The sequence below is a fragment of the Parambassis ranga genome, chromosome 17 (genome assembly GCF_900634625.1).
Source record: "Parambassis ranga chromosome 17, fParRan2.1, whole genome shotgun sequence".
Classification (NCBI taxonomy): domain Eukaryota; kingdom Metazoa; phylum Chordata; class Actinopteri; family Ambassidae; genus Parambassis; species Parambassis ranga.
Genome location: NC_041037.1, coordinates 22164192 through 22192162, shown reverse-complemented (window position 1 = coordinate 22192162; position 27971 = coordinate 22164192). Strand labels below are relative to the sequence as shown.

Here is a 27971-nt window from a genome sequence, read left to right as displayed (position 1 = left end):
AGTTGGTCCGACCGTCTCCTCACAGACAGCTGCTCAAACTGTGGCGTGCGTTCAGATATTGGCTTCTGCCTCGCAAAAGAAAACAAAGAAAGTTTAAAAACTGTTTTGGTAAAAGTCGGCCTGTCAGCCGGAGTGTTAGACGTGAGAGTGTCGAAGGCGGGATGGAGGGAGGGGGCGCCGTTAAGGCCGCTCCAGAGACGGCGTGTTGAAGCAGCCGTCGGGTAGCGTGTTCTTGATGTCGTTGAGGTTGGTGATGTCGGCGCGGATCTCGCGGATCTGCCGGTCGTAGTCGTTGATCATCTCTTCCTGAGTCCGCGCCACGTCATTCAGCTCCGCCAGCTTCTTGTCCAGTTCGCTGTCGGCCATCTTGCCCTTGGCCCTCTTCAGCGACTCGTCGATCTGGTTGAGCTTGCTCAGGTCCACCTTGTCAATGTTTCCTGCAAGACAGGAACGTGATGTTTAGACAAACCCGGGCTAATGTCTGCCGCAGAGTCCCGGGCTCTGTTCTCACCGAGCTGATCCATCAGGGCTGTGATGATCTTCAGGACCGTCTTCACCGTGCCCTTGGCTTTGCGGGCGTTGTCCTCCGCCTCCTTGGCGTTATCAGACGCCTGCAGGACAAACAGCAGCGTTATTGATAAAGCCCAGAGAGAGTCGGATCCTCTGTGAGCAGACGGGACGTCCTACCATCCCAGCCATCATCATGTCCTGGTCGGCCTCCGCCTTCTTCCTGGCCAGCTCCTGCTCTGCACCGCTCAGCTGGTCCATCATGTTGTTGACCTCGTCCTCGAGCTTGGTGGTTTCCTGCAAGGCCTTCTCTGCGTCCTCCTTGGTCTTGGCGGAGCCCTGTGAGGACAGAGACGTGTTCACAGCGAGGACAGCGCTGACAGACAGACCGCTGCTCGTCAGGCGGCGGCGGCTTTACCTTCTGCACGTTGCTGGCGATGCGCTCGGCCTCCTCCGCCTTGTTCTTGGCCTCTTTGGCATCAGCGGCGGCGTTGCCGAGCGCCGCTTCAGCCTGCCTGGTCTTCTCGTTGGCAGCCATGATGGTGGCGTTAATGGCGGGGATCTTCTTCAGGGCTTCCTCGGCAGCCGTCTTGTTGTCGTTGACTCTCTTGTCAAAGTCTGCAAGATGAAACAAAGAACATGAAACAGGAAGTCGTTCAGGTAAAACAGCGATGACATCATCATCAGCTGTTCAAGGCTGCGGGGAAGCGGCTGGCGGTCGGGTACCTCGCAGGTTGTCCAGGATGTCCTCGGCCTCCCTGAAGGTAGACTGGCCCTTCTTGGCTGCCTCCTCTGCCAGAGCTTTGGCAGCATCAGCTCGAGCCAGCAGCTGATCTGCGGTCTGTGAGACAGGAAGAGGACACCGGCCGTCAGAGTGCTGTTTCTGCATGTACCCGTCCACGAGGCGCTGCACAGCTTTCTGTTGGTTTTGCAGCGCTCTCATGGACGGGCAGAAACATCACCGCTCAGAAAGACTGAGAGCGGTGGGGACTGGTGGGGACTGGGAGCGGTGGGGACTGGGAGCGGTGGGGACTGGTGGGGACTGGGAGCGGGCAGGGACTGGGAGCGGTGGGGACTGGGAGCGGTGGGGACTGGGAGCGGTGGGGACTGGGAGCGGTGGGGACTGGTGGGGACTGGGAGCGGTGGGGACTGGGAGCGGTGGGGACTGGGAGCGGTGGGGACTGGTACCTGCTGCTCACTCTTTCCTTTGTCCAGCAGTTTGCGGACTTCCTGCTCTTTGGGCTTCAGGTCCTCCCTCAGGTCGTTGTACTCCTTCTCCGTCTTATCGATCAGCTTGTCCAGGTCTGACGCCTCCTTCTTGATCTTGTTGGCCTCATCCTGACACCACACACACAGCAGACACGTTGGAATCCTGCTCTCACCACTTGTGTTACACAAAGAGTCCCGCACTCACCTCCAGAGCCTTGGTGTCGAACGGCGGAAGGCTGGTGAGGTTGGCGAAGATCTTCAGAGCCTGGTTCCCGGCGTCCTCCGCCTCAGCCTGGACCTTACTGGCCTGTTTCTCCAGATTCTTGGCCAGCTCCTTCGCCTCGTTGTACCTGAACACAGAGCGAGAACGTCAGTGGAAGTCAGACACAAAGACACAACACAAGCACACACCAACGCACTTCTTGTTGAGCTCCTCGATGTCCTGGCCCGTCTTGCTCTCTCCGTCCAGCGTCTTCAGTAGCAGGTTGTACGCTTTGGTCGAAGTGTCGTTGGCGTCTTTGGCGATTTTCTCGATCTGGTCAGCATCCATCTTATGTCTGCAGGGAGAGAAGCGTGTTTATATACGAGCTGTAGGGCCCTTCGGGTGGAACCCGTCCATCTGACGTGTCATCTTACTTGTCAGCCAGAGTCCGCGCCTCCTCAGCCAGCAGTGTCATGTTGTTGGGCTCACCGGTGCCACCTGGAGGTTTGATGTCCTGCGGATCACATCGTCTCTGTTAGAACGCTTTTACAAGCTTTCGGGTCAGTCTCCATGACGACACGACCTCACTCACCACTTTGCTGAGAGCGTCCTTGGCCTTGTCCAGCTCGTGCCGGGCCCGGTCGATCAGGTTCTCAGCATCTCGGACCCGGTTGCGGGCGCGGTCAGCCTGAGCGCCGGTGTCGTCCACCGTGTTCCGGATGTTCTGCAGGCGGTTCCACTGGGTGGTCAGAGTGTTGTTGATGCTGTTCAGACGATCCAGCAGGCCTCTGTCCACATCTGTGGGGTCAAAGGTCATGTTTTTACTCTTTCTTCTTCTCCTCATGTTATGTAAACAAGCCTCTAACAATGGCAGCAGGTGGAGAGGAGGACCTGGTCCTGATGTTGCAGCAGGTCAGTGCTCTCGAGACTAAACAGCCACACATACATCCTGTGAGGGCCTCAGCCTCCAGTTTGGGCTGCAGTGGACAGACCCGTCTGTAGCTGGACAGTAAAGCTGTGTCCTCTGAGGACCTGCTCCTGGTTACCTTTGCTGGTCTGAGCCTCCTCCAGCAGCTCCACGATGGCTCTCTCTGCCTCCTTCAGGCGGTCCTCGAAGGCCTTGTCGCTGACGGTGTCCTGACCAGAGCCCAGGTTGTCAATCAGAGTCTGCAGGTCGTGGAGCTTCTGTCTCTGCTGGTTCACCTGGACGGACGGACAGCGTGTTAGCTCACCGGTCCACCTGTGAATGTCTGTCAGTGTCGTCGCCGTGCGCTCACCTTGTCTCTGACCAGGCTGTAGCAGGAGGGGCACTGCTGGCAGCCCGGCACCGAGCGGTTATAGAAGTAGTTCTCCTCACACATGTCGCAGCGCTGACCCACGAAGCCGGGCCGGCACTCGCAGCGTCCGTCCTCCCTACACTGACCCGACTGGGAGCCTTCCGGGTCGCAGTCACAGGCTGCAGGTCACACAGACACCATGTTAACCTCTGACCTTTAACCCTGCCTCGTGCTCAGAGCGGCACCGCCGTACTCACGCTTGCATCCAGACGAGCCGAAGCCGAAGAAGTTGACCTCACACCGCTCGCAATGCTGACCGGTGACGCCGGGCTGACACTCGCACTGTCCCGTGATGATGTCACACTGACCGTTGGTGGAGCCAATGGGATTACAGTTACACCTGTTCACATCATAACAGTTAGCAAGGACAGTTTCCTACAAGGAAGTAATCTGATTACAACTCATTTCAAACAGTCCTGCAGGCTGAAGCTAATCACAGGGCGTCAAAGCTGAGCTGACCGTTCACAGCCGGCGCCGCTCTGCAGGTTGAAGAAGCCGGGCTGGCAGGCGCTGCAGTCACGCTCAGCGACGTTCGGAAGACACTGACACTGACCGGTGACCTGAGAGCAGGTGGTCTGATGACCCACCGTACCCTGCCCGGAGCAGGAGCAGGCTGAGGAGGAGAGGGAGGAGAGGGAGGAGGAGAGGGAGGAGAGGGAGGAGAGGGAGGAGGAGGAGAGGGAGGAGGAGAGGAGGAGGAGGAAGAGAGGGAGGAGAGGGAAGAGAGGGAGGAGGAGGAGAGGGAGGAGGAGAGGGAGGAGAGGGAGGAGAGGGAGGAGGAGGAGAGGGAGGGAGGAGAGGGAGGAGGAGGAGAGGGAGGAGGAGGAGAGGGAGGAGGAGGAAGAGAGGGAGGAGGAGGAGAGGGAGGAGAGGGAGGAGGAGGAGAGGGAGGAGGAGGAGGAGGAGGAGGAGAGGGAGAGGAGGAGGAGAGGGAGGAGGAGGAGGGGGGGAGGAGAGGGAGGAGGAGGAGGAGGGGGGGAGGAGGAGAGGGAGGAGGAGAGGGAGGAGGAGGGGGAGGAGGAGGAAGAGGAGGAGGAGGAGAGGGAGGAGGAGGAGAGGGAGAGGAGGAGGAGGAGGAGGGGAGGGAGGAGGAGAGGGAGGAGGAGGAGAGGGAGAGGAGGAGGAGGAGGAGGAGGAGGGAGAGGAGGAGGAGGAGGAGGAGGAGGAGGAGGAGGAGTTATCACAGGTGTTTCCTGGTCACTGAGCATCATGTGGTTTGTGTCTCACTGCTTCGGCCTCTTACGTTTGCACTTGTCGGCGGGGTTGGAGGCCAAGGCGTTGCCATAGAAACCTTCCTGGCAGCGGTCACAGAAAAAGCCGTTGGTGTTGTAGATGCACTTCAGGCACTCCCCGGTCTCACGGTTGCAGTTGCCGACGGCGTTGGGGTCGATGTTGTCGCTGCACTTGCAGGCGCGGCAGGCCCGCACGGGCCCGTTCTGACCGAGAGGGTCGCCGAAGAAGCCGTCGTCGCAGAGCTCGCAGCGCTTCCCTGCAGACAGGTGAGAGCACACAGTGACCTCTCTGGGGGAAGAGGAGCAGACCTGCAGGGGCTCGTTGTGTACCTGTGGTTCCAGCGGGACAGTTGGTGCACACCACCTCTCTGGTTTTGGGGACGACGGCGCAGGTGGCCCCCGCCGGGCAGGGACACGGCTGACAGTCAGCTGATGTCCCCTGTGTGGCGTCGCCGTAGAAACCGTCCTTACAGCGCTCGCAGCTCTGGCCGGCCGTGTTGTGCTGACAGTCGCATGCTCCTGCACCAGAGACCAGTCAGAGAACAGTCAGTGAACCACCACAACCCAGCTCAGTCAGCAGAACCAGTCAGCATCAGTCAGTGTTACCCGTTCTGGGGTTGCAGGCGTCGCTGTGTCCGTTGCAGTTGCAGGGCTCACAGGGGCTGAAGGCTGCGAGCTCCGGGCGCGAGCGGCGGAATCCCACAGTGCACTGCTCACAGTGCTGACCCTGGTAACCCTGAGGACACGTGCACTGCTCCACCCAGCGGGCCGGCACACCTGGGGCCCGCCTCGCCGTCACCAAGGAGACGTCATCCAGGTAACCAGCACCTGGAGGAAAGACGTGTTACAGGCATGAGTGTGTGTGTATGTGTGTGTCTGTGTGTATGTGTGTGTGTGAATGGGGGTGTGTGTGTGTGAATTGGAGTGTGTGTGTGTGTGTGTGTGTGTGTGAATGGGGGTGGGGGGGTGAGTTTGTGTGTGTGTGTCTGTGTGTGTGTCGTACTCTTCTCGCTGTAGGTGCCGCGGATCTTGATGGCCGTCAGGTTGTAGAGAAGTTTCTGGAAGTCAGAGTGGCTGATGGACGGCCTCCAGGGGTAATCTGCAGTGTCATGGAGCCTGAAGCAGAGGAGACGCACAGATTACAACCACACATCTGCCTAATTCAATCTAAACTAACATGAATTATTGTATTATTAACTCTTTATAATGTGAGATTACTGTTACAGATTAATCCATGATGTCAGATTATGACATCTATTTGATTTAATCCAGATCCAATTGAACCAAAACACACACATCAGAATTTGATACTGATCGAACAGTCAATCTCCATCGGGCTGGATTACACAGTAAACCCAAACCAGACCCAAGCGGCCTCACCTGAACACGTAGGTCTGCATGTTCTCGTTGGGGTAGGCGTTGCCCTGGGCGATGAGGGGGACCGCCACCCGCAGGCCGGCTCCTTCTAGGATCAGATCCTCTGCGGACAGACGGGCGTCCCGCCGGTCCACTCTGAAGTTCAGGGTCAGGTTCTGACCGTAACTCAGCAGCTGGTTCCCCAAAAACCTCTCTGTGGCAGGACGAGTCAGTGAGGATCAGACAACAACAAGACAACAACAACAAACACAAGCACAGGAAGGCGTGTGTACCTGGTGCTATGAAGTACATGGGGAAGTAGTCGTCCGAGATGAGGGACAGTTCCTGTGTGCTGGCGGACCACTGCACCGACACACTGGACCCATCACGCTGCTGAGCGGTCCACTGCTCGTCATCTGACACACACACACAGACACACACAGACACACACAGACACCATTTTAGTGACATCATTTGTACAGAGCCCAGTGCTGCTGCTGTGTATTTAAGCTAGGCTAACAGTTTCTAACAGGTTCTGGTGCCGTACCTCTACTGAAGGCGGAGCTGACGGTGTGCACGCTGAAGCCGTCGGCGCTGTCGCACACTGACGAGTGCTGGAAGCAGAAACACGGCGTGCAGCCCTGAGGGTTGTTGGGGTCCAGGTTGAAGTATCCCAGTTTGCACCTGAAGGACACAAACAGGAAGACAACCTGTCATCACGCGTCTCCACAGCCCTGAGGTCAGAGGTCAGAGGTCAGAGGTCGGGCAGCGTTACCTGTCGCAGCTGAAGCCCTCCACGTTGGCCTTACAGCGACACTGTCCCGTGTTCACGTCACACTCCTGAGTGCTGCCCGAGGGCGAGCAAGTACACGGCCTGATGGAGAGGGAGAGAGAGAGAGAGGGACTTACACACAGGAAGGTTTATCTCCGCTGCAGCCAGCAGAGGGCGCTCAGAGGTCAGTCAGTGTTTTACAGTCCAGACTGAACAGGCACTAAAACAACAGGCTTCTTTCTGTGAACAACAACAAACTGCAGCTAAGCTAAGATAACAGTTCCTCTAGCTTCAAACTACTGTGCTAAGGTAAGCTAACCAGTCCCTTCTCCAGGCTCTGTGCTAAGCTAGGCTAACACTGGCAGTGTCGTGAGTTAGGTTTACAGTCTCTTGTCCCTGCTTCACGTCTTTGTGCTAAGCTAGGGTAACACAATGATGTTGCATCTACACAGAGATAAAACAGGCTCAGGTTCAGGCACCGAGCCGACTCCTCCGTCCTCCATCTTTGTTCTGTTTCAGGTGGGCGTACCTGCAGCCGGCCTCTGTCAGGCTGTGGTATCCCGGCTGGCAGCGGTCACACTTCTCTCCGGTCACTCCAGGTTTACACGCGCACACACCTCTGCTGTCACACTGTGGAGACTCAGAGCCTGCGAACACACACACACACACAGCATGTTAACCCACGTGCAAACAATCAGCTCCCATTAACAGACAGTTAGCGAGTGCCCGTTGCTGGCACAGCTGCTCCTCATTACGCTGCGGTGAGCTGCTCAAACTGCTGCAAACCACCGGCAGCTACACATGTCTTCACCTACTGCAGCAACACTCACTCTGCTCCTCCTGTCCTGTAGGACGGACAGGTGTATGTCCACAAGTAATGAACGGGCCACAAAGACCCGCCACCACTTCCTAGTGATGCTGCTGGTGGCGAGCAGTGACTCACCGACGCCGTTGCAGCTGCAGGGCAGGCAGCGGCTGCCGCTCTGGTCTCTGTAGTAGTTGTCGAGGCAGCGCTCGCAGTTGGGTCCGTCGGTGTTGTCGCCGCAGTTCCTGCAGTGACCTCCATGACCCGTCTGTCTGTACAGCTCAGCATCGAAGTAACACTCCGAGCTCTTCCCGTTACAGTTGCAGGCTGAGACACACACACACACAGAGGTTCACATTAAGTTTGAATGAGCCAGCTGTGGGAGAAGAACAGTAAAACCCCTTGAACACACTTTAGTCATGCATCTGCACTGAAACATGAATGATTCTCTGAGAACTCCAGCTCCCACAATGCCCCAGGGACCCTCATGACTCACACAGGGACCAGTTACAGCACTGGTTACCATGGTTACCTGATCTATAGCTCAGCGCTCTGAGGGCTGTTTCTGAAACAGCTGCAGTAAAGTGATCACAGCTTCTGCAAAACACAGCTGAGGTAAGGCCTGCTGTAAGGCAGTCATGCATTTGTAGCTGCAGTAACCTGGCTGTGGCTGAGGTAAAGCGGCCTCGGCTGCGGTAAAGCGGCCTCGGCTGCAATAACCTGGCTGTAGCTGCGGTAAAGCGGCCTCGGCTGCGGTAAAGCGGCCTCGGTTGCAGTAACCTGGCTGTGGCTGCGGTAAAGCGGCCTCGGCTGCAGTAACCTGGCTGTGGCTGCGGTAAAGCGGCCTCGGCTGCGGTAAAGCGGCCTCGGTTGCAGTAACCTGGCTGTAGCTGCGGTAAAGCGGCCTCGGCTGCGGTAAAGCACTCACGCAGGCACTCGTTGGGGCTGTCCGCCGTCGCTCTCCTCCACGGCCGGTCGTTGAAGAACGGTTTGCACACGTTGCAGTCGTTGCCCTCTGTGTTGTGTTTGCAGTTACACACCAGCCGTCCTCTGTTGTTCCACTCACACTCGCTGGCGTGGCCGTTACACTTACACCTGCAAACAGACACACACAGGTACACCCAGGTGACACACCAGCCAGGCACAGGGGCTACAGAGGTTTACAGTGTTCATTGTTTCTGCCTGTGAGGAGCTTTTTCCGCTCGGTGGCTCTGAGGGAAGGTTTTTGTTGGAGCGGAGCCCCTCACCGACAGGCCGGGACTTGCCCAGCAGCCACCTTTGGCTATTGTCTCAGGTGATTCTTGGCAGAAAGCCGTGGAAAAACTGACAGCACGGAAGGAAGAGCGAGGCCCAGAGGCCCAGAGGCTGAGAGGCTGCCTGCGGATTACAGGCTCTGCTCAGGTCCACCGGGCTGCAGAGGACGGGCCTCCTCGGAGAGGAAAAGGTTAAAACCTGCAGGTGCCGGCTCAGGACTCTCCCCTTTTCTTCCATCCGTCATGGCAGTTGGTCCGCCTCATTCTGGTCTCCCTGTAATCCAGCCCTGCTGGCCAGGAATGCGAGGAATGCTGGCTGTGTAATGGAAATCTGCTCCACATTTCAAACAGATTATGGCTGCGGTGGCAGTCTGTGGAACACTCAGTAATGGCCTGCAGGAAAAGGAGCTCTGATGTGGATTCCTAAGCAGGCCACAGGGAAGCAGACCACACAGTGACACCTCAGAGCCGCCGCAGCCCGTCTGAGCAGGGCTCTGAACCTCAGGCCCCCGGGACGTGTTCACACACTTCTGATTAAAGGAACCATTGTTTACTGCACAGCATCAAAAATAGGTCAAAGGTCGCTACCTTCCCCCCACGGCGAAGTCAGAGATGGCGTAGTAGTAGGACTTGAGGACCTTGGGGTCGTTGAAAACCTCGTCTCCGAACGTGTTGAGCCTGTTCAGGGTCACTCTGATGTCGGTGGCAGTCACCCAGTCCTGCAACACATCAACACAAAGTCAACACACACAGTCACCCTGAGACGAAACACTTCTGTTTACATTCTACTCGTTCAGGACGACCTCTGCTGTGGAGGAGCAGAAGGAAACAACTGACGCCCTGTGGGCTGGAACTGTGGAGCTGTGCAGGCCTTCAGTGGCTGTAACTCACCCTCATGTTTGATCCATGCAGACACACACAGACACTGACACACACACACACACACACACACAGACACTGACACACACAGACACACACAGACACACACAGACAGACACACACAGAGACACAGACACACACAGACACACACACACAGACATGCTGAAGTGTGTGTTCCTCTGATGCTGCAGCAGGAACATCAGTCCTCAGTGCTGTGTGTGTGTCTGTGTGTGTGTGTGTGTGTGTGTGTGTACATGGAGAAAACACATGTGGACCCTGCGCGTGCAGCCAGGGATTGTGGGAAAAACGATGACGCACAAACAGAAGAGGAAGTCCGAGCGTGAGGTTCGGAGCAGAGGAATGTGTTCTGTTGGCGTTTTGATATGAACCCAGAGGGAGAGAGAATTACCGAGGACACCTGTTCGGTTTCGGAGGATAAAGAGAGTTACTCAACATCACGCCTGTGTGGGGCCTCATGGGAAACTGAGCGAGGGCCAGCGATAGCTTTGTCCGGTATCAGCAGGAGCTCAGCGCAGCTGTCTGAAGACAAACACACACTCAGGTCGGGTTCTGTGCACAGACGCGTGGATTCAGCTCGACAATAAAACCACGCTCAGGAGCAGAGAGACTAAATATCTGCCGACAGCAAAGCCACTTCATCAGTGACCCTCCATGTTTGTACAGTGCTCACATGTTCACATAACGGACCCTCAGGGGCCAGATAAGCAGAGCTGGACTTCCTCTGCTCATGTTCAGCATTAATCTGCCTACTCCTGCCCCCCCTCCTCCGAAGACTCGGCACACTGATGTGAAACCCCGCCGGGAACGTGGAGCAGAGATCTCAGCTGTGAGTCACCGAGGGCCCGAGACAGGAAGTTCACCCACAGTCCGGATTCTCCAGGACGAGCCGAGGCCCCGCCATCTGAGGTGACCCCGTGGGGCGTTCAGGGTCTGAAGGACAATCATAGCATCAGCCTGTGTAAGGGTCTACTTCCTGGTGAGCTCCCCTCTCCCTGCACACTGCCTGCTGACAGATGGGCCGCCTCCGCCTGCTCAGGACGGAGGACGGAGGTTCTCAGCTGCAAATTTTTCCTCCTCATGATTCATTAAGAGAAACCTTATCCGGCCCGTCTGGCAGCTGCAGCCCTTCAGGGCGGCCGGCCCAGGAAGCCGGTGCAGGTTCCTCTCTGTTTACACTGCACAGAACATTTGTTTGCCATCAATCATCCGCAGCTCGGTGCCAGCGTGCAGCGGCCCGGCTGGGAGGACGCTCCTCTGAGAACCACAAACATCCAGCTGAGCTGCACCGTGCGTACAAACACAGACATCCCACCAACTAACCCTGCTCCAACCTCACACATCCACTGTTCTTCAACAGCACCAACTCCTCCAGCCACCTCTAAGAGCTCGGTCTGTGGAGGTGATGATACACAGGACGTGGTCCACAGGTCAGGCCATCTGAGGCCTGCTGCTGTGGACCGTACTGGTTAAAGAAGAATGTGACTCTTTCAGCTGCAGGGCACCGTGACAGATCATCATGTGATCTTCTCCACAGACACCTGTCACAGCGGCTCCAGGCAGAGCTGGATTTTAGGGGGTCATGAGGAGAGCTGGTCCGCAGCCTGTGGAGATGGAGCTGCTGGTTATTTCCCTGCTCAGAGATGACAGACAGCAGGAATGTGAGCGAGCGACAAACAGCCGTCTGACTCCTCCAAAAAGAGTGCTGGCTCAGTATAAATAGCTTCACACCGACAAGTCAAATAAGGAAGCGAGCAGCAGAGCTAAATCTGTTCATTCACTCCGAGGGCAGGGTCCGGATGGCAGGAGAGAAGGGAGGCAGGAAACAAAGTCGGACAGCAGCGAGCTGTGCATCATACAGTCAGAGAGCTGTGGATCATACAGTCAGAGAGCTGTGGATCATACAGTCAGAGAGCTGTGGATCATACAGTCAGAGAGCTGTGCATCATACATCATACAGTCAGAGAGCTGTGGATCATACATCATACAGTCAGGGAGCTGTGGATCATACATCATACAGTCAGAGAGCTGTGCATCATACATCATACAGTCAGGGAGCTGTGGATCATACATCATACAGTCAGGGAGCTGTGGATCATACAGTCAGAGAGCTGTGCATCATACATCATACAGTCAGGGAGCTGTGGATCATACAGTCAGAGAGCTGTGCATCATACATCATACAGTCAGGGAGCTGTGGATCATACAGTCAGAGAGCTGTGCATCATACATCATACAGTCAGAGAGCTGTGGATCATACATCATACAGTCAGAGAGCTGTGCATCATACATCATACAGTCAGGGAGCTGTGGATCATACATCATACAGTCAGGGAGCTGTGGATCATACAGTCAGAGAGCTGTGGATCATACATCATACAGTCAGGGAGCTGTGGATCATACAGTCAGAGAGCTGTGGATCATACAGTCAGAGAGCTGTGGATCATACAGTCAGGGAGCTGTGGTGCTCTCAGTCCCAGCTGCTCGGTTAAGGTTCGGCCTGTTTAAAATGGCAGCAGCTCCGGCTGATGGTCTGACATCATCCAGCGCCTCGGACCGTCAGCACAGAGACAGCAGCTCATTCAAACATGGCTGCCCTCAGAGTCCAAGCTCTCTACGGTCACATCATCAGTTAATGCATGCTAACGCCATGCTAACATGCTAACATGATGGAGACAGGCCCTGCACTGACCTCACAGGTGTGACAGAGGCCTGCTGGACCCTCAGACCACTGAGTACAATAATAACTGACAGCTTAACTCTGCTCAAACATTACAGCTTCTCTGATGGCTGATCTCCTGCTGACGTCCACTTCCTGCTGACGTTTGGAAAACTGGTCTGGATGTAAGACTGAGGACAGCAGCCCGAGCCTCAGAGCATTATGCAACCAAACACAAGAAGAAGGAAACACGCTCCAGCTATGAAGCAACCTCAGCCCGAGTGAAGAAACATGGAAACACACACTGGAGGGGAGAAAGTCCTCCAGCTGCTGCTCAGGCCGGCCAGACTGAGCCGCTGCTGCAGTGGGAAATCTGGGGGCGTCGCCTAGCAACATGGCGCAACACTTGGCAGCCGGCAAACCTGCAACCTGACGAGCAGAAGAGACACACTGCTCTGTTCACAGAGACACACACACAGAGACACACAGAGACACACACAGAGACACACAGAGACACACACAGAGACACACTGCTCTGTTCACAGAGACATACACACACAGAGACACACACAAAGACACACAGAGAGACACACTGCTCTGTTCCCTCAGACACACACACAGACACACACACAGACACACACACACCTGCATGTTCACTGCTCCTCCTCTCAGTCAGTCACTGTTGGTCATGTGACTGCTGATGTTAACATGAGTCCATCATGGCCGCCTGGTTACGCTGAGGAGTGTTCATGATCTCCAGCAGCATCAATAAGCTTGGAAACGTGTGTGCACTCTGCTCACCTGCAGGACGGGGCTGTGGTCGAAGTTGTAGGCGCTGGGTCGCCCCTCCAGCGTGGAGAAGGCCACGTTACCGCCAGTGAGCGGCGAGATGTCGCTGAAGTCGTCGGTGCAGAGCGCCTGCTGCTCGTCCTCTCCGGTGCGGATGAATCCGTGGCTCGTCTTGTGGTAGGTCTTCTCGCAGGAGCCGCTGTAGTACTGGTACGGCACCCAGGGGCCGTCCTCACTGGTGCGCTTGTAGATTGCGAAGCTCTCCGGTCGGCTGGTGTGGAACTTGAGCCGCACGTAGGTGATGTCAAAGGCCTTCCCTGCAGAGAGAGGAGAGAGGCGGCATTTTCATTTGTCAGAGTAACATGGAGATTTTATCTGTGCATGGCGCGCGGCGCCTTCACTCTGCGTGTTTAAACTCCGCCAGGTTTTTTTCCTGAAGCACACCGAGCAGAGGGAACTCTGATGACCCGAGCAGCAACGTGTAGCTGCAGCGTCTGGTCCTCCAACGCTCGGGTCTCCACATATTTGGCGAGTCTGAGCAGGCCGGAGTGCAGCCGTCAGTCAGCGTGTGAAGAAACGCCGCCATGTTCGGGCCAGGCGGCGGGGGGTACGGCTGTTTGCTCAGCCAAAGAATCTGCTCTGTAAACAGTGTGCTGACAGGGGCCTCGGCCACGGGGGGCCCCTCTGTGTCCACGGGAAATAAAGGTGAAGCAGCTGATAGGACCGAGGCTCACAAAGGCCGGCAGTTTATTACAGGAAACAATGAAGCAAGTGCAAACACACCGGCTGCCTCCTGCCTGTGAGTGAGTGAGTGTGTGTGTGTCTGTGTGAGTCTGTGTGTGTGTGTGTGTGAGGAACTCTGTTGACTTTGTGGGTCAAGGTTAATAAGAAGCTGTGAGGTTTGAGCTGCAGGGTGGCGACTGATTTACAGGAGGGGATGAAAGATCAAAGTGCTGACATCAGCCCTCAGACTGACGTAGAACAAAGTCCAGCTCATGTCTGAGGGTCCGACACACACTCGGACTCTGCTGCAGGTGTGTTTTAGGTCAGCCTGCACAGTGATGTGTGTTTTCAGGGGACAGAGCAGAGCCCGGTGTGGGCCCTGTACAGCGCCCGGTGTGGGCCCTGTACAGCGCTCAGTTCTGAGAGGGTGTTAGCATTTAGCTAACCCAGCCCAGGGCCTGCATCCTTCACAGGACACGGTCTACACAAGTGTCTCCCCCAATGGACACCTGTTCTGTGGAGGACTTCCTGTTTATCACGAAACACTACCACCACTGTAGCACTGTAAATATTGGTCCAACTGTTTTTAGCATTATATTTTTGGAGATATCATGAGGGTCATTCCAAAGGTTCGCACCCTCGCTCAGAAGGAAGCTGAACACTCCACCACTTATTATCAAGGTAAAACACTCAACAACAGATTTCTGCCTGAGCAGTCAAAGTGTCTGCAAAACAAAGGTGTGACACCAGGGGACACTCACGAGGACAGGGTACAGACACTTCCCCTCTGCAGAAGTCCAGCAGGGACAGGGACAGGGACAGCAGATGACCCTCAGTCAGCTCGTCCAAACACCTCACTGCAGCAGGTCAATCAGCCTCCCCTGCTGCTGGCTACGTCCCAGTTTAACCAAAACAGCTGGAGCCGAACCAGCCAGCGTGGGGCTGCACACCCACAGGAGGAGTGACCACGTCAGCCTATCAGATCCAGCTCATCACTGCTGCAGCTCTGACACACCAGTGTTGTTTGTGGAAACGCTGCGAAGTGTTTGTGGGTTTTATTCAAATGTGACGGGGAACATCTGGGACCTGGAGCTGTGAGGGGCTCTCTGGCCTCACATCAAACATGTCCTGAAGAGACAGCCGGCAGGAACACTCTGTCAGCGACGCCTCCACATCCTCACAGGGGACAAAGGCTTCTGTTGGCACTGCAAACACTGAGGGACAGAGACGCCTGAACCAGGTGGCTGCTGGGAAGCAGGAGGAAGCGGAGGGGACGAGGAGGAAGTGATGATGCAGACATCAAAGCTGAGCCCGAGTGTGAGGAAAAACAAGAGGGAGCTGCTCAGGTGTGTTTGGATCCAGTACGTCTGCAGCCAGAGTCCCGCAGTACTGCAGTACTCTGGCTGCAGACGTACTGGACTCTGGCTCCAGTTTCTGGCTGAGGTGCTGAAGGCTCTGATTACAGCAACAACTGAACAGACACTTTAAATCCAGCAGCAGGATTTCAGATTAAAGCAGTTCTCCAAAATGAGTTCATTGTTCCACAGACACCAGACAAGACAGGAGGAGTTTCCACTGTAACGACACACAGCGAGTGGAGTGTAAGCAGTGAAGGCCTTCAGCCGAGAAGGTTCATAAAGTGCAGATTAAAAGCGGTGAACCTTTAAAGACCCACAGACATCACCCGTCCTGTCTGCAGCTTTAAGCTGCCGTTAAGACCCTCCTGAACCAAAACCCAACAACCCTCAACATCGTCAATTAGCTGGTTTTGCTTTAAGCGGAGCTAACCCGGCTATTGTGGAGCGCTGACCCTGCCAGACTCTCCTCAGGGGGCCCCAGAGTCACGTCAGAACATGAAAAGAGCCTCCAGTGGTTCAGGGGAAGGAGCTTTTCTTTCTGAGGCCCTGTGGGGAGGGCCGGGGGAGGGAGGGGTGCCAGGGTGACACACTGATGGCAGGAATGTGTTTCCGCCGGTCACCGTGACGCCGGACAGCGGGCTGGACCCGAGAGGGGGAGAAGAGAGAGAGAGAGAGAGAGAGAGAGAGAGAGAGAGAGAGAGAGGGGGCTGCTGGGAGTTTTTTTCCTGCCCAGATATGGAAGACATGACGAGTCTCTGAGACGGAGGCCAGCGGGGGACTGTCCTCAGAGCAGGGGAGGAGCCGCTGAAGTGCCTTTGAGCCAGACAAAGATGGCCTGCTGCTGTACGCGACCTCTGACCCCAATCCACACACACACAGAGACACACAGAGAGACACACACAGACACACACAGAGACACACAGAGAGACACAGACACACACAGACACACAGAGACACACAGACACACACACAGAGACACACACAGAGACACACACAGAGACACACACAGAGACACACAGAGAGACACAGAGACACACAGAGAGACACACAGAGAGACACACAGAGAGACACACAGAGACACACAGAGACACAGGGATGGAAACAAGGGGACAAAGAACATTTTTGTCTTGTTTCACAAAAAGTTTTTAAAGTTTTCTTTGATTAAAATCTGTAAATTAAATATCAGACTTTTGCACTTTATTATTACTAATAATCAATATTATTTGTATTAAATTATGTATTATTTGTATCAAGCGTCTGTTTGAGGAGGAGGAAAGTGCACACACAGACACACACAGACACACACAGACACACACACACACACACACACAGACACACTCAATGTACAGCAGGTGTTTGTCTTCCTGTACAGGGAGGACAGATTTTAACTAGGAAGACGTCCTTGAGGAGGACAGAAGAGGACGTGGGAGCGCGAGGAGATAACGAGGGAGGACCCTGAGACACAGCTGCCCGTCCAGACTCTGACCAACAACAGGAAGCGTGCAGGAAGAAGCAGCTCGACATCTGACACTGAGCGGCTGACATGGTGGATGCTGTGAGCAGATTCCTGTGAGGCTGCTCCTCAGGGTCGGCCTGAGGGTCGGGCGGAGGTGGAGGGAGGGGGGGCTTACAGTTGTTGTGGAGGGGATTGGGGGGGGGGGGGGGGGGGCGCCCGGGCTCGCAGCACGGTCCAATTAAATTTCCTCCCATGAGCTCATCGCATTCTTCTGCAGAGAGACGAACAACGGGCGCTTTGACTTCTGAACATGTGGGCATGACGGAGCCTCGCAGCCAGGCCTCCATCTGCACCGAGGAGAGCCTCCTTGCTGACGGCACAGGCCGCCGTGTGAGCCGGGGTCAGAGGTCACGGGCTGCTCAGCTATCAGACAGAAGCTGAAGCCGAGCTGGATCTTGGTTTAGGGGTGCAGAGCTGAACTCTGCACAGTGATGTATGGTGAAGGTTAAATATTAACAGCCTGGTTAAAGTCCAACCTGCCGCCATGCAGAGGAATGTAAAGGCGTGTTTGTTTTCCACACCTGAACAAAGCTGAGCAGAGCTGATCTTATCGCCACGCTGACGGGATCACAGCTGAATTCCTTCAGGACACAGAGCTTCTCAGACCAGCGGCCTCACTGGTCTAACCCACAGAGAGGCTGAGAGCCTTCTGTGATGTCACGTTTTCAACATGGCGGCCTGTGGGGTTAGACTCACCGTTTCTGGAATCGTTTCGTTAAAGAACCCGTGTCACATTCACGCCATCTGTGACGATGTGGGTGTGTGTGTAACAAACAACTCATCCACATGAGTTGTTTACACACACCCACACCCACACACCCACACCCCCACACACAACCCCACACACACAGCTGTTTAAATCCCTAATCGAGGAGTTCAGCCCAAGATCAGTGAAGCAGTAGCAGGGATGCTGGCAGCAGCATGGAGCATGAAGCAACCAGAAATTAACGCTCCAAAGTAGTCGACTAGTTGACCGGTCACTGAGGTTTGAAATCGCCATTAGCTGCAGCCCTAGTGATCAGCCCGGGCTGAGAGTCAGAGGAGTTAAAGCTGCAGGCCTCCGTCTCTTCTTCTCTTTGCAGCGTTTAAAGCCGCCTGTACAGATCTCAATCTGATGATACGCCGTTAAAACACAAAGGAGCTGATGGGCTCCATTGTGTTGAGAGCTGTGACAACAGGTCGCCCTCTAAAACCCAAACCTGCAGGCTGGTCTGACATGACACGCTTCATCATCTGTACTCCACACGTCTGAGTCAAACCTGAAACACTCCTCAGCAGCAGGACGCCATGATGGACTCAGTCCCAATGTCCCTGAGGGACCTTCCCAAGGGGATTAAGAAAGTATATTCTATTCTACACCAGTGTCTGTGTGTGTGTCTGTGTGTGTCTGTGTGTGTGTGTGTCTGTGTGTGTGTGTCTGTGTGTGAGAGACACAGACTGTGGGAATTTCCAATGAAGTGTGTGAGGGGGTGGTGCAGGAAGGAGCTGATGGTTGTTCAGTTCAGGAGCAGCCGTCACTGTCACCTGTTGTTGATGTCACTTCAGGAGGAGACTGTTTAAATGTTTTACATGAAAACAAAGCGTCTCCGCCTGAGGATGAGCTCATGTTAATGTCGTCTCTGTATCTCTTAATAAGATCAGGTGATGAAGTGAAGCATGATGGGTCTGAACAGAGGGTTTAATTAGACTTTACAAAGTCCAGGACTCCACCTTAAAGCCAGGAATAACCCTGCAGCACATTCCCACCAGGCTCCCTGATCTAATCAGAGGACACCTCCCCCTCCTCTCTTCTCCTCCCCCTCCTCCTCCCCCACCTCCTTCTCCAAACATCACTGTGTTTGCTGAAGGTTTAACAGCAGAGACCACCAAAGAAGAAGCTCCGCCCAGAGGTGTCACCACACCAGGACGTCAGGAACAAACGGTAACAGCACTCATTATCAGACAAAAAGCCTCCCAGCAGGCAGCAGGCACACACACACAGACACACACAGACACACACAGACACACACAGACACACACACAGAGATACACACAGAGACACACACAGACATACACAGACACACACAGAGACACACAGACACACACACACAGACACACACAGACACACACAGAGATACACAGAGATACACACAGACACACACACAGAGATACACACAGACACACACACACACAGACACACACACACACACACAGACACACACAGACACACAGACCATTAACAAACCACACAAAGACTCCACAGCTGCACGCACACACACCTCTTACAGTTTGTACCTGAGAGAAGTCACAGCGAAGTGTCTTCCCGTCCCCTCCCGTCCCCTCCTGTCCCCTCCCTACACAGCCAGCTTCAGAAAACCTTGAAGTTCGTCCTCTACGACATGAAGGACCGATCTGAACTGATCAAATCATTTATGTGCAGACTCCGTCCAGGCTGTGGAGCCCTGGTTGGCCAGTCAGGTGTGAGAGTGTGTTTATATCATTTAATAAAGATCTACAGTCAGAATTAGGCGATGAGTGCAGAGGACAACCTCTAACCTGTTTCCACTAAACCTGCCGTTATTGATCTGCTGCAGAAAAAAAAATTCTAATCACATGATAAAGTGATGAAGTTACAGCTGATTCAGTACGTCATCACACACACACACACACAGACACACACACACACACACCTGTGTGTCAGGGCTGCAGCTGCACATGAAACACCTCAAACTGTATCTGTGGGATTAAAACCTGCAGGATCAGAACACGGCTCTCCCAGAGAGGAGCACCAACATGTGGGGGACAGAAACCACAGAAACCACATCAGTCGTCCGTCTCACAGACGTCTCAGATCTGCCAGACGTAAACAAGCGGAACAATGAGCGCAGGTCTTCAGAGCGACGGGGACGCTCAGCGTCTATCTGCTCATCCACCAGGAGGCCACAGGTTCAATCTGTTCATTTGTTCATCAGTCAAAGAGTGATGTCACAGCAACAACGCCCTCATGTCCCGACACACCTCAGCTGGACGACAGAGAGACCGCAGCTGTGTCCACAGAGACCGGAAGTGACAGCAGAGACACGAGGCGACGTCACAGAGACAGGAAGTAACATCAGAGAGACACGAGGCGACGTCACAGAGACAGGAAGTGACATCAGAGAGACACGAGGCGACGTCACAGAGACAGGAAGTGACATCAGAGAGACACGAGGCGACGTCACAGAGACAGGAAGTGACATCAGAGAGACACGAGGCGACGTCACAGAGACAGGAAGTGACATCAGAGAGACACGAGGAGACGTCACAGAGACAGGAAGTGACATCAGAGAGACACGAGGCGACGTCACAGAGACAGGAAGTGACATCGAGAGACACGAGGCGACGTCACAGAGACAGGAAGTGTCAGCAGACAGACACGAGGTGACGTCACAGAGACAGGAAGTGACAGCAGAGACACAAGGTGACACCACAGAGACAGGAAGTGACATCAGAGAGACACGAGGCGACGTCACAGAGACAGGAAGTGACATAAGAGAGACACGAGGCGACGTCACAGAGACAGGAAGTGACATCGAGAGACACGAGGCGACGTCACAGAGACAGGAAGTGACAGCAGAGACACAAGGTGACACCACAGAGACAGGAAGTGACATCACAGAGACACGAGGCGACGTCACAGAGACAGGAAGTGAATCTATGAGCACTTTTGACCACAACCTTCCAATGTGACAACAGATCAACCATCAGAGCTAGACGGCTACAGTGATGTCACTGCGGGGGTGTGGCCACAAGTCAAACGTGCTCCGGAGTTTGCAGCAGCTTCCTCTCTGCGGGACACAGCGACACGTCTCAGATGGACTGAATCCACTTTGAACTGTTTGCTGCTTCTCTTCCTGGCAGCACAGCTAAAATTACCCTGCATGCATCTGCTTGTCCCTGTAATGCATCTCTGCTCGCTCAGACTCCACGCCGTCTATAATAATACAACCCCCCCTCCCTGGGGCGCTGAATCACTTCCTGGGTAAATCACAGAGTCTGAACAGGACCACAGAAACCCCCTCTGGGCCCCCCAACCCACACACACTACAGTCCGTCCTCGGAGGTCAGGAGGCTCTGTGCGAGTCCTTTCCCCGTCCGGCTGAATTCCCACAGCGGCTTCTCTTCCCACAGCAGAGGAAGGCAGGTCAAAGGTCAAAGACTGGGCGGAGTCCACACATGACGGCCACCATCTTAGATCCAGACTTACAGGTTTACAGCTCTCCCTCTGATCAGGGGGGAGAATCTAAACTCATTTAAATATCGTTACACCGACCAGTTAATAAGGACCCTGAGCTCTGACAGGACCAAAGACTCCAGGTGTGTCTCAGCCAGCCACACACCCCGAGGCTAAAAAGATAACGGGAGACATCTGACGCCCATGATCATCAGCTCCTCTGTGTCCTCCCCTGTTCTGTCCCTCTCTGACCATGTGACGTCTTTCAGCAGTGGTTAAATTAACATCAAACCCACCTGCAGGGGGGGGTGATGGTATCAGCTTCCTGCTGCTTTACAGACGCCGCCTGATAAGAGGACAGACGTCGTCCCTCAGCGGCTCATCCTCTCGAAGATCTGATCTGATTGTTTAGTCTGAGCCAACATGAGCGGCCGTTCACCGCGCACACGCCAACACAGGACGAAGACACAAGACCGCAGCTCAAAGCTGGTTTGTCAGAGCGTCCATGAAGGCAGCACAGCAGGGACCTGCACTGAGCAGGGACACACACACAGACAGACACACACAGACAGACACACACACACACACAGACAGACAGACACAGACAGACACACACACAGACAGACACAGACAGACACACACACACAGACACACACACAGACAGACACACACAGACACACACACAGACAGACACACACACAGACACACAGACACACACACAGACAGACACACACACACACACACACACACACACACAAACACACACACAGACACACACACAGACACACACACACACACACACACAGACACACACACACACAGACACACACAGACACACACACACACAGGCTGCTGTAATAAAAGCAGCTGCAGCAGATGCAGACTTCAATGTTTCATGTTAAATCTCGTCGCTGCATCTCCGGTGGAAAGTGTCAGGATGAAGCTGTAATTACAGTCATAAAGAACGCCGTGTTACTTCCTGTGACAGTGGCGGTTTGATCCAGATGTCAGCGGCGTTAATGACACATTCAGTTTGGGAAGTGATAAAAAAGAATAAATCCACACACACACATCTGAGGAAAACAAAGATGGAGGATGAGCCGCAGCTTGTGCCTTCTATCGTACCAAAATGGCCGCCAGGTGTGCAGCCAGCGAGCATCCAACATGGCTGCCTGGCTGGTGTGAGGTTAAAGTGTGCGCTCGTCGGCTGTGACGTGTTGTGGTGACAGGTCAGCCATCTTTATTTACTCAGCACGTTCCACCACTGTTTAAGAGCGAGCCAGCATGGTGGAACGTTCCAAAGGAAACACCTGACACAAAAGCCGGACGCTGATTGGCCACCGCCGGCCTGTCATGTGACAGCACATTGTGGTGGCTTCAACTGGACGAGCAAAAGAGGAACCAAGAGGTCTTCAGCGCTCCACTTTCTCAGAGTGAAAGGACTCTGCTCGGCTCTAAACACTGCAATACCCATGAGCCTCTGCTGCAGCAGAGACGGCCATCAGCTGAGGACTATTTGATAGAATCCAGAAAGAACCCAGGAGCAGCGGCTGAGGGGACAAAGACCATTTATCTGCTGATCCTGACATCAACATGGCCGCCACGCTCTGTGGGGACAGGATGGGACGTGTGTTGCCATGGAGGTCTGCCACTGACCCTGAACGCACCACAGACCTTTTAATTAGCACACAGCAACAAGAATGTGGAGTGTGTGCTTCAAAGAGGCGTGATGAGAGGACAAACACGAGGTGTGAGAGAGAGAGAGAGAGAGAGAGAGAGCCTCCACACCCGATAATTACTTCAGAGATGTTTTCACATTTTAAAAAGACTGAGACTGATCAGGCAGCTGTCTGCAGGTCTGAGTGAAGCAAAGAGAGTTTGTGGAAATCAAAGAGATTCTGTGTCACAGGAAGCAGACTGAAAGGAGGAGGAGGAAGAGGATGAGGAGGAGGAGGAGGAGGACGACGAGGACGAGGAGGAGGAGGAGGACGAGGAGGAGGAAGAGGACGAGGAGGAGGAGGAGGAGGAGGAGGACGACGAGGACGAGGAGGAGGAGGAGGACGAGGATGAGGAGGAGGAGGAGGACGAGGAGGAGGACGAGGAGGAGGAGCGGCGGCCTCCCCCCTCTCATCTCCTGATAGAACCCGTCCTCTCTTTAGGGGAGGGGGGGTTAGGCTGAAGACATTCCTGGGATGACTGCAGCTTCAGACCTGAAGGTGACGCACTGAGCAGCAGCTTTTCAGGCAGAGTGAGACGTCGCCTCGGGCTGCAGGCTTTTATTAATTCTGCTGAAGTCAGCTGATCAACAGGTACAGAAACAGAAACAGCTGGTCTGCTGATGAATGAGTGAAAAAGCACGAACTCTGTTCAGCCTCTGTACTCTCACGTCAAAAAAGGTCGACAGGACCCACCAGCAGACCGGCCTGACGCTTTCCCCTCGTATGATGCATTCAAGGTCACAAAGCAGAGATAGTAAACATCAGAAAGCAGCCTGGAGACAAAGACTAATGCTGGTGTAGCATGTGATGTTTGGTTTTGGACCAATCAGAGTCCAGTCAGGAAGTGCTGTCAGTTCTGTCCAATCAGAGTCCAGTCAGGAAGTGCTGTCAGTTCTGTGTCTGTTGCTTCATGAAGACTTTTCTGCTTTGATCAGTTTGTTTCAGTCCAAGTGTCTTCATGCTCATATTGTCCTCACAGAGACACAACAGTCCTCTACACACATGCTAGCTGCTGCATGCTAGCTGCTGCATGCTAGCTGCTACATGCTAGCTGCTGCATGCTAGCTGCTGCATGCTAGCTGTCAGAGAGCCTCAGCAGCTCGCTGTGTTTCTTCTTTGGTCTGATTGGCTGTGACAGACAATGACTGATGGTCCGTCCAATCAGCTGCTGTCCTGTACAAACCAGACCTCCATGATGGTTCTGGTGGATTGGGTGAGATCGGGTGTTTAAAGATCTGGGACCAGGATGTCGTTCAGGATCAGGAACAGTGGCGTCAGATCTTCTTGACCTCCACACGCCCGAGCAGAGCTGAACTGTCTGCTAACTTTACTGACAAACAACAAGCACCAGAGCACCAACACACACTCCTGCAGACTGCCGTCTTCTGTAAGCTGCTCTAAGCCCAAACATGTTCTTATCTCTGCACTCACTCACCTTGACCTGCAGCCACAGACTGAATCCAGCTGGATTCACGTGGTGAGCTCCAAGGTTACAGAGATATCAGCTGCAGGTCAGAGACTCTCTGAGTGTGGGTCATGTGACTCACATGTGACTATCATCAGAATCAGAATTCCTGTATTTATCCCTGAGGGGAAATTCATCCCCTTCCTGGTTATATATGAATTTAACCCCTTTGAAAAGCCGTTAACCATATGAGGCCAGAAGCGAGCAGCCCGAGCGTCACATGCCGCTGGACGTATGGGGGGTGTTAACTCGCTCCAGTGCCTGAGCTTTGAAGTCCGAGCATGAAGACAGAAACGGGGAATCTCCTCTGAAGCATCCACAAACATCTCCTCACATTCTGTCTGCTGGGGCGGACCTGAGGCTCCGAGCGAAGCACGAGGCGCACGCCAAGGAATCTGAGAGGAAATGTAAGGGTGCCTGAGGCGGGGGGGCGTCTCTCTCATCAGCTGCAGTAAGCCAGCAGTGATTTCCACGGCCGCGGTCCAGCTGTGCCGCTCTCGTAATCTCCCACAGCCCAGTTTCCCACGCTGAGCTCATTCCTGAGACACAAAACAATGAGTCCCCCCCCCCCCACACACTCTAAGATTGGTATAATTTGGAACAGCTGGACGCTCCAGAGGGAGATGTGTTCCCACACTGCCCTGCTGACACATTACAGCCGCGTGGGGCTGAACTCAGACGACAGCTCGGCCACTGCAGGACGCTCCGAGCCCGAAGGACCCGATCAGAGCATGGTCACCTGACAGCCCAACACCTGTAGCATCCACGCTACATCTGACTGATACAGCAACCGAGGAAGAGCAGGATGAAGAGGAGAAGAGGGAAAGAACGTGAGAGGGAGGAGAGGGGTGAAGGGAAAGGAGACAAAACCAAACAAGGCTGGATGAAGAAGATGAAGAGGGTGAAGAAGAGGGGGATGAAGAGGGGGATGAAGAGGGGGATGAAGAGGGTGAATGAAGAAGATGAAGAGGGTGAAGAAGAGGGGGATGAAGAGGGGGATGAAGAGGGTGAAGAAGAGGGGGATGAAGAGAGCAAGAGGGGAACAAGTCAGGAACAAAAAGGGAATGTAAACAAGAGAAGAACAGGATGAAAGAAGATAAAGACGCACATGAAGAGGACGAGGACAAAAACCAGGAGAGCCGGAGGCTGAGGGGGCGTCTGAGGGCCCCTCCTCCTGACATGAATATTCAGCGCTCTTCACATGAAGGAATGTGAAGAGTTAAATAACTCATCATGTGTTCACACAGGAACTTTCCTCCTCCTCCTCCTCCTCCTCCTCCTCCATTCAAATGTAGTTTTAATCACAGTTTGCTCTGATGAGAGGAAGATGGCCCCTCTTCATCCATCTGCAGTTCTTACATGTCCCCATTGGCCTCAACTCGGCAGAGTCGAGTCAGGACACGTCGCCTTCCTGCAGCACTTCAAAGAACACACACACACACACACACACACACACCGGGTTTCCTGAGATTAATCTGCAGCTTCACACACAGCTCGGAGCAGCATCAGAGGATGAACCCTCAGCAGCTGCTCTGTTAGTCTGACGTTTTAACTGAAGTTCCTCAAAAACCGCCCCAGCTTCCAGTCCCTCAGGTCATGTGACAGATGAAGGGATCCATCCCTCCAATCAGGTCACAGCTGAGGCTCCAAGAAAAACAATAGATAAACATGAAACTCAACAACTTCCCACAATGCAACACCTGTGAGCGTGAGGACGACGTCTGGTCTATGTGACACAGCAGACACTCACTTCCTGTTTCAAAATAAGAGCTCTGACCGCACGTGTCCTCACACAGCAGCAGAACAAGGCCCGGCTCTGATCCCGAGCTGGAGAAGCGGCGAGCGCTCGGCGTGTAATTAAGTACAGCTCTAATCAGACGGAGCAGCACCTGAGGCAGCTCCAACCAGCAGCATGAGCGAAGCCCTCAGGAATGTGGAGCGCTGTTAAAACCAGGGAGCTGCTGCTGGGAGGCCGGGGGCTGCAGAAATAGACAGGTATTTTTAACAAGGCCGAGTCGACGCTCGGAGCGGCCGGCTGAAACGTCCAGGCTAACTCAGAAACTTTTATTTCTAAAGACCTGATGAGATTTCAGGCTCTACACAGGTCACATGATACCAAGACCTGGTTTCTACAGGTCAAAGTCTTCAACAGAGAGCCGGCCCTGAGGTGCAGCTCCGGGAAAGGCCCCTACATGGAGCTGGGGAGTCACGTTAAACATGGCTGCTCTGATCGGATGATAGCCTCAGGAAATAAAAACTAACATCAGACCCGCAGGAGGAACCAAACACACAAACACACACACCAACAAACACACACACACACACACCAACACACACACACAAACACACCAACCAACAAACACACAAACACACACACCAACAAACACACACACACACCAACAAACACACACACACACACACACACACCAACAAACACACACACACACCAACAAACACACACACACACCAACAAACACACGCACACACACACACACACACACACACACACACACACACACACACACAAACACACAAACCAACAAACACACAAACACACCAACCAACCAACACACACACCAACAAACACACACACACACAAACACACCAACCAACAAACACACACACACACAAACACACACACACACCAACCAACAAACACACACCAACAAACACACACACAAACACACACACACACCAACCAACCACCAACGTCTGCACGGAGCAGGACAGAAGGTCTGTCTGCGTCCCAGCCGAGGGATGGTTCCTCTGACCCGGATCAGGAACCAGCCCCTGTAAGCACCAGGAACTGGCCAGGCCTAGAGCAGCTCCCCCCACCACACAAACACACACACACACCAACAACTGAATCCACAGCGCTGCGTTCAGAGGCTGCTGGGACACCAGGCCATCAACTTCACACCTGACTGAGGCCGTCTGAGCAAACACCGGAAATCACAGAGTGACCATGATGGAGGCCGAGGCTGCATCAGGGCAGAGACCTGCAACCCCCAATACACACAGACACACACACAGACACACACAACCCCCATCACACACAGACACACACAACCCCCATCACACACACACACACACACACAGTTAAAAGCAGCACAAATCACTGAAAGTGTCCGTGTTTCATCAACATGTAAGAAAACACAAACACACAAATCTGCCAGAATCCAGAACCCTCCTGAACCAGACTCCTGAACTTTCCACCAGTTTAAAGTTTGCCAGTCGCTCTCACAGTCTGAATCTGTGTGTGTGTGTGTGTGTGTGTTGTGTTGTAAACTTGTGTTGCTCCGTGTGCCTGCTGGTATCAGTGGGTTGTGAGTGTGCGCTTTCTGAACGGGCTTTGGCGGACGTGCCGTGCGTGGAGAAGGGGACGTGGCCCCGGGTCTTACCGAGGTGCAGGGTGAGGTTGATGGAGTTCGGGTACTGGATGCCCGCCAGCATGGTCTGGCTCTGCCACCAGGTGGTGTCCTGCTGGTTGTTGTAGTCGGTCAGGTACACGGCGCTGTGGTGGTTCCGGGGGTCCCGGGCGTCGCAGATGTGGCAGGACTTGGTGACGCCGGTGGCTCCGGTCTGCACGCAGTACTCCTCGGGCGGAGAGCCGCAGGTGTTGGTCGCCACCACCGTCATGTTGAAGGCGGCGTTAACGAACTCGGGCATGCAGCGCTGCGGTCGGCCCGCGTCGTCCGAGCACTCGTCCATGGCAGCGCGGACACACGCCGCGGTCAGCAGGCTCCAGGCCACCAGAGCCCGGATCAGAGTCTGCATTTTTGCTGCGCGCTCCGTCCTCCTTCTGCCCAGAAAACTCCGCGCGGCTCCGACAACAACTTTCCCGAAACTCGTCCAAAGTTTACAGCTCTCCGGTCGGCGACGGACTCCCGGGCTCCGCGTCGAACATGCGGGAAGTGTCAGCAGCGGCGGTTCGTTCGCTCCAAGGCCGCGTCCGCAGCTCGTCTGCCGGCTGTCCTGCTG

The 27971-nt window shown here is 54.4% G+C and overlaps 1 protein-coding gene across 1 annotated transcript in view; it reads right to left on the bottom strand.

Annotated features, from left to right (window-relative positions):
• Positions 1–27767, bottom strand: part of lamc1 (laminin, gamma 1) — a 28999-nt gene extending 1232 nt beyond the window's left edge. Inside the window, exons 1-28 of the mRNA XM_028426785.1 lie at positions 27392–27767; positions 13031–13335; positions 9262–9392; positions 8349–8515; positions 7559–7747; positions 7145–7262; positions 6619–6717; positions 6391–6527; positions 6137–6259; positions 5868–6057; positions 5491–5603; positions 5094–5315; positions 4818–5006; positions 4499–4744; positions 3715–3868; positions 3453–3595; positions 3196–3374; positions 2965–3121; positions 2511–2716; positions 2353–2432; positions 2136–2273; positions 1922–2066; positions 1696–1845; positions 1234–1348; positions 926–1125; positions 688–846; positions 512–611; positions 1–437 (exon numbers count right to left, since the gene is read on the bottom strand). The exon at positions 1–437 is cut by the window's left edge and continues 1232 nt beyond it. Of these exons, the coding sequence (XP_028282586.1) occupies positions 181–437; positions 512–611; positions 688–846; positions 926–1125; positions 1234–1348; positions 1696–1845; positions 1922–2066; positions 2136–2273; positions 2353–2432; positions 2511–2716; positions 2965–3121; positions 3196–3374; positions 3453–3595; positions 3715–3868; positions 4499–4744; positions 4818–5006; positions 5094–5315; positions 5491–5603; positions 5868–6057; positions 6137–6259; positions 6391–6527; positions 6619–6717; positions 7145–7262; positions 7559–7747; positions 8349–8515; positions 9262–9392; positions 13031–13335; positions 27392–27767 (4788 nt within the window). The 3' untranslated portion in view covers positions 1–180. The remainder of the gene's footprint in view (positions 438–511; positions 612–687; positions 847–925; positions 1126–1233; positions 1349–1695; positions 1846–1921; positions 2067–2135; positions 2274–2352; positions 2433–2510; positions 2717–2964; positions 3122–3195; positions 3375–3452; positions 3596–3714; positions 3869–4498; positions 4745–4817; positions 5007–5093; positions 5316–5490; positions 5604–5867; positions 6058–6136; positions 6260–6390; positions 6528–6618; positions 6718–7144; positions 7263–7558; positions 7748–8348; positions 8516–9261; positions 9393–13030; positions 13336–27391) is intronic.
• Positions 27768–27971: the final 204 nt, after the last annotated feature.